Source organism: Arachis hypogaea, chromosome 13 (assembly GCF_003086295.3).
Source record: "Arachis hypogaea cultivar Tifrunner chromosome 13, arahy.Tifrunner.gnm2.J5K5, whole genome shotgun sequence".
Taxonomy (NCBI): Eukaryota; Viridiplantae; Streptophyta; class Magnoliopsida; order Fabales; family Fabaceae; genus Arachis; species Arachis hypogaea.
This window is the reverse complement of record NC_092048.1, coordinates 20070108-20076751: the sequence shown is the minus strand read 5'-3', so window position 1 is coordinate 20076751 and position 6644 is coordinate 20070108. Positions and strand designations below refer to the sequence as shown.

General features: G+C 29.9%; 1 protein-coding gene across 1 annotated transcript; it reads right to left on the bottom strand.

The window, feature by feature from the left end:
• Positions 1-2452: 2452 nt before the first annotated feature.
• LOC112735797 (uncharacterized) lies at positions 2453-4334 on the bottom strand. The gene is made up of 3 exons (XM_025785291.2): positions 4058-4334; positions 3498-3627; positions 2453-3064 (listed from the first exon to the last, which is right to left on the bottom strand). Exons 1-3 carry the CDS (start codon positions 4194-4196, stop codon positions 2593-2595), a joined length of 741 nt encoding a protein of 246 aa, XP_025641076.1. The 5' UTR covers positions 4197-4334; the 3' UTR covers positions 2453-2592.
• Positions 4335-6644: the final 2310 nt, after the last annotated feature.

The window sequence follows — 6644 nt, the reverse complement described above, 5'->3', positions numbered from 1 at the left end:
AAATTCAGTGTCATTTGAATTAATATTATTTAGAATAATTAATATAATTATTTCTTTTTTAAAATTTTTAATTTTATTCATAATTTATATTTTGATTATTAATCTATATTTTTTAAATGTGATCAAATAAACAATTTTAAAAAAATATATTTTTGCCATCTTTTTATGAATGGTGTCCTAATTATAAAAGCAGATTAAATAGGCCTTATTTTTTATTTTTAAATAGGTCTTGTTATATTACCATAAAAAAAAACTTTAAAAACCAATTGAATCAACAAATCACATTAACATCTTACAAAAATAAATCACATTATTATATAAAAAATAACGTCTATATGTTAAAATTAATTATCATATATTTAGGGCAAATGACGCATATAAACCAAGCATTGGGTATATGTACATGATTCCACCAAAGTAAAAAACGTTACAAGGTTTTACCAAGAGCACTTTTCTATATAGTTTGAATTAGTGCAATTCGAATTACACATTCATAGTAATTCGAATCATATTGATTCGAATTACACACACTCAAGCACTAATTCGAATCAAGCTGATTCGAATTACACACGCACGCACTAACACACACTAATTTGAATGGGTTAGGTTCGAACTAGTCAATTTGTCGTGCCCATAGTAATTCGAAACAGGCTGTTTCGAATTATCCCTGTTTTGCCTATATAAGGAGTTCGAACTAACCTCATTCGAACCACTATTCTAAATCCATACCCCACCAAATTCCAGAGAAAATGACCCAAAATGACGCCAACAAAGGCTTGAGCAGAATATTTAGCCGATGGAGGATAATCCGGACCGACTTTATCGTTTGGATGGAGTAGCTCATATAGCTGGTGCCATCAACGAAAAGGTTAGTGCATGCGAACTTGTTCTTTTAAAATAGGAGTGAATAACTTTTTTTTATATATATTTTTTGTTAGTGGTTTTGATAGTGAATGATGTTAGTGGCATTGTTAGTGAATGATGTTAGGGGTTTTCTTAGTGGTTTTGTTAGTGAATGATGTTAGTGGTTTTGTTAGTGGTTTAGGGGGTGAATAATGTTAGTGGTTTTGTTAGTGAATGATCTTTTGTTAGTGAATGATTTAAGTGGTTTTTATTTTCAGGTACATTATCTTTGCAGCCCCAACAATGTATCTCGAGCATGCGACGGCAACAGGGTATGCGTCTGGACGAGAGGTACGTTCTGTACTTGCAAATGACCAGCTTATACCATCTTGTGAGACTGAACGAGAGATAGTTCAGACTGGATGAGCCCCTAGTCAGTGCGTTCGTTGAGTGCTGGCGTCTGGAGACGCACACGTTTCATATACCGTTCGGGGAGTGCACTATTACACTGTAGGATGTGGCGTACCAGTTAGGACTGCCGATCGATGGACGTTATGTTAGTGTGCAGTGGTTGTCTGACAGATTTTCAGACGTACATCCAGGGTGGTCGGCCAGCTTGGGTGTGGTTCCAAGAGTTGTTGGGTGTGTTACCTCCTGCGAACCAAATCCAGAAGTTTGCAGTGAACTGCAGCTGGTTCCAGGAGACATTCGGAGAGCTCCCTGAGGGAGCCGATGAGGCCACAGTTAGGAGGTATGCGCAGGCCTATATCATGATGCTGTTAGGGACTCAGCTATTTGCCAATAAGTCCGGCAATTGCATTCACATTAGGTGGCTCCCATACATAGCTAATTCGGGCCTATATCCTCGTCACTCCCTGTAACGAAAGAATCGTACTTCACGTCATCTCTAAGCACTGAGATTGGAGTGTGATAGAATAGCTTCTGAACCCGTTTAACGCCTTGCAGCCCAAGTTTCTGTATTATAGAATTCAAGAAGTCATCGAATCTCGTCGTTAGTCTCATAAAAATACTCAGAGGATCTTTATCAGTAAACTTCACACCGGAGCGTGTCTTTCTCTTAATCGACCCTCTATAATACACCAACACTATAAAGTTCTCCTCACTAGCTATTTTGTCTCACTCAAATGAACTCAATTCACGTTCACACCATATTTATCCACGTCTGGGGCTTCTTAATTCAAAACAGCCATTTTCGAATTACATACACATAATTCGAATAAGCTAGATTCAAACTCTCCATGCATAATTCGAATTGGAGTGATTCGAACTTCCCCATGCATTATTCGAATCAGTATGATTTGAACTACTAAGAATGCAAACTCCCTCACTAATTTGAACAGTATTGATTCGAATTATTAAGATTTTTAGTTTGAATAAGGTTGATTCGAATTATATAGAGACATGCTTTTGGTTGATCCATGTCTCATTTTTCCGTTTGACTTAATCATATAAAATCTCATGCAAGCAGGCTTAATACTGCCATTTGCCATATATTTATGTATAAATATATATTATTTAATTTATTTTTAATATATATTTTATACTATTCACTAATTCTTATGTAAGCTTAGCATTACCCTATCAAATATAAGCATCATTTGACAACTTTAATTACTTCTGATAAGATTTTACACGCCTTGTATAGTTATTACGGAAAAGTCTGCGTTCATTTCAATTCCCAAATATATTCGTTAAGGCAATGACATTTTCCTCCCTTACAAATTATTCCTATAGACCCCAAAGTTGTACCTCATAGATTGGACTTGAATAATCCTGTTGAGTCCAAACATAATCTGCACCAATTGGCACTATGTTACTGTGTACCATATTATCCAGGAAATTAGCATAGTGATCATCATTATCAATAGCCAAAACCGAGTTATTACCAAATGGTGCAGCAAGATCCACCGCAGGTGTGTAGAAAAAGTCACTCAATGGAGAAAAATTGTCATATGTATCGCTTTGAGAAGAAGCTGGAGAAGTAGTGTTGTGAAGATTACTATAAGGGTATTCATTTGTAGTGGCATTATTATTATGATTATTATTCACTATGTCTTCTTCTGTTGATTCAATTAAGGCATTATGATTATTTGAATTGGAGGCTGAAGTGTGTTGGAATCGCTTCTTAAGTTGGGAGTGCCACCGATTCTTTATCTCGTTGTCTGATCTTCCATGTAAGTGAGACGCAATCATGGACCATCTACAATAATATTTGAGACTCATCAGAGGAGTAATTAAGTTGATGCATGTATACATTTAGTGTTAATCGATAACATATCAAATGATTCATAATCATCACTGTAAAGAAATTATAATAATATATACTGGCTAGCAATAATTAACAAAACTAGTTAAAAAAAAAGAGATTAACCTAAAAACTACCAATGCTAATAAAGTTATCGTTAATTCACATTTGAACCCTAACCAACTATAGTTACAATGTCATCCTTGCTTTATCAACAATTATTAGATGTAGTTCTTAATCAAGCAAAACGTAATGTCTAATGTCACTCTGAACAATTTTTGTTAATCTAGATTTTGCGGATTAATAAAAATATCATATTATTTTTAGTTAATTCTTTTTTTGTTATCAAACATTTTTCGTAAAAATATAATGAGGTGTTGGCTCATACCTATTACCAAACTGATTGTGTAGTTTGACTATAGTGTCATCTTCTTCTTGTGTATAATTCCCTCTTTTGACATCTGGCCTTAAATAATTCATCCACCTTAATCTGCAGCTCTTTCCACACCTTGCAAGACCTTAAGAAAACATATAATGATTTGCATATGAATGCCTCAACTATGATCACCATATAGAAAAAATCAATTATCTTGAATATAATTAGCAGGTGATATTAAAAATATAATCATTTATATATTTTTTTAAATTAAAAAAAATAATTATAATATAATATCAAAATTTTTATGATTAAAAGATTTATAATTTTCAATTTAAAAAAAATTAATATAAAAAAATAAAAAGATAAAAAGAATGACTATACAAAATTTACCCACACTCAAAAAAAATTTTTGTGTAAAAATATGTATTATATATATAATTATTTATGTATTTTTTGTTACAACTTAAATTTTTGAAATAAGTGGTATAATGATGAGTGGAGATTATAATAATGATCATAAATTCTTAAATTAGCAGTTAGTTAAATTATGAAGTTCTTCCTATATGAACCTGCAGCTCTGGGTAGTTGGCGCCAATTGGTGGGGTGACCAAACCTAGTGAGATGAGCAATCAACTTGGTATCTTCCTCAGGTGTCCATGTTCCTTTCCTCACTCCACTTTTCTCACATCGATGAGGGGTTCTCACCATCTTGATTGATTTCAACTCTCTATAAATAACAATAATAATTATTTTATTTACTTCTATATTTAATTTGCCTCACGTGTGTGTGTCTGAGTTTGTTTTGAAGATCAGAGAGAAAACGCTCTAGATGGATATTGTTAGTCTAAGCAGCCATGAATTCATTTCTCTACTTATATATATGCCGTATACGCGCAACCGTAGAACTTTCTTCTTTTAATAAAAAAGAAAAAAAAAATAGGAGGAGATACTATATTCACATAATTTCAGGGAATAGAATATTTAAATATTTTCCCTCTAACTATAAATGTTAGAGATTCAAATTAAACCTCTAGTCCACTTTTTAATGAAAATCCAAATTGTCCATCATTTTTAATAAATTGTTGAGATGAAAATTAAAACTATGTTTCTTCGTCCACCGATTTATTAATAATAAAAAAATATTAGATAACTAATGTTTTTTTCTTATATTTGAATTCACACTAATTAATTCATATTTTTTCTAGAAAAATATTAACGGTTAATATTTTATTTTTATTTTGTAATTCTCCAGCTAATATAAAAAAGGTAGTTATGTCATCTCAAAAACCAAAATGGCAACACTACAAAATTAATTGCAAAAGTGGTAAATACTAATAATATGCTCTCGAAAAAGTAAGAAGTATAATAATTTTTGAATTCTAAAATTTAAATTCTAAATTATAAATTATTAATTCTGAACTTTAATTATGTTCTAAATTTTAAATTTTAATTTTTAAATTTTAAATTCTAAATTTAAATTATTAATATAAAATATAATAAACAAAAATTAAAATTTGTTTGATTAACGAAAAATAGGACACTAATTTATTTAGGAATGAGCCGGAAAAAGGAAGCTAAGTAAAGAATTGCAAAATAATATTCATTTTAATTTATTTCTGGGGTCTACCTGCGAAAACTAGAAGGCAGAAGCTCTCTTCCTCTCAGGTACGAGGTGGTTACCCAACCACCACCCACTTGACTAATCCCCAAGTGTTTTTTTTTTCTTTCTTTGAAATGCGTTCATATTTTCTACAATATTTTTTTTTTTTGGTGTCTATATTTTCTACAATATAACTCTTCTATATTAGTATACTAATAAACTACTAATAAACTACTTTCTTTTCAATAAGTAATACAGAGTTTTTGACTGAACTTGAGAATAATCTTGCATCCCACGAATCTATATTATTTACGCGGCTGCTTCGCCCTCATAAGTCAACAGGCTTTGTATTCTCACTAACATTATTTCAAACATCTTTTATATATTTTTTTATATATATCAAATATCTTATTTTATTTTATTTTATTTTTTAGTCAAAATATTATTTTTTTTTCAAAATATATATTTTTTATTATAATTTTCTTCTAACGTGCAACAAAAATCATAATTGTAGTGATTATAGAAGTGGTTTAATTTTAGTGATTTGTGAAGGAGAGTGATAAAAGAATAAGAAAAATAAAAAGATAATAATAGAAATAAAATAATTTTTTTTAAAGAAAATATTTTAATTTTAACTAGAATAAAAATAGAATGTTTTAAATATTATAGACAAAATTAAAATTTAATTAAACGATTAACAATTAAAATAATCCTTTACCCTAATATAATGAAAGCTCAAACATTCAAATTGAATGAAGCAGAAAGTACGGGCAAACAAAAGACTAGAGTTTATCTAGGTTGTGCTTCAAACTAGTATGTAGTTTTCTTTTTATTGATGTGAAACTGGTTTATAGTGCGTCAAGTACTTTAGTCTTTTAACCAATATGAAAATATTTGATAACAAAAAAAGTTAACTAAAATCAGTCAGAATTTATTTTATTTATTATTTATTAATTATTGCAGTAATTAATGAATACTAAATAAATTAAGTTCTGATTTTTTTTTTGTTGTCTTCCTAGCATTATCGTAATTAATATATCATGCATGGTTGAATTTTAGAAATAGAACGAATTCTCATCGAGAAACTTAATGCATTCTTTTAAAGCTTTTAGGTCGTTAATTTAATTAGTTGAGTTTCTAATAATAGAGCATAATGAACTTGTTAGAGTATTAGCTGAGTTAATAAATTAATTTTCTATTCTATTATAATTAGTTAGAGGGTAGAATAGTCATTTTAACATAACCAAGAATGGCTTTTGTATATGTTATATATCATAACTTTATTGTTTAGAAAATAAAATTTTTAATATCATTCTCTAATATTCAATCTAACAAGTTTACCTTCTTTTTTTCTTTCTCTAGATTATTCATCTGCACAATTTATGCTACCTATTCAATATTGTTACTTAAGATTCTATTATGGTATCAAGAGCTTAGGTTTTTGAATTTTTTTTCGTTTCACTATGAAAATCGAACTCAACGATTCCACCATAAAAAAATCCTTCATTGTCATAGCTGACAAATTGAATGAAGACAACAATTCAACCTGGAGGTAT

Coding starts and splice junctions, on each gene's coding strand:
- LOC112735797 (XM_025785291.2), bottom strand. CDS start 4,196: ATGGTGAGAACCCCTCATCGATGTGAGAAAAGTGGAGTGAGGAAAGGA. Junction 3,628..4,057: donor CCAACTACCCAGAGCTGCAG/GTTCATATAGGA, acceptor TGTTTTCTTAAG/GTCTTGCAAGGTGTGGAAAG. Junction 3,065..3,497: donor CACAATCAGTTTGGTAATAG/GTATGAGCCAAC, acceptor ATATTATTGTAG/ATGGTCCATGATTGCGTCTC.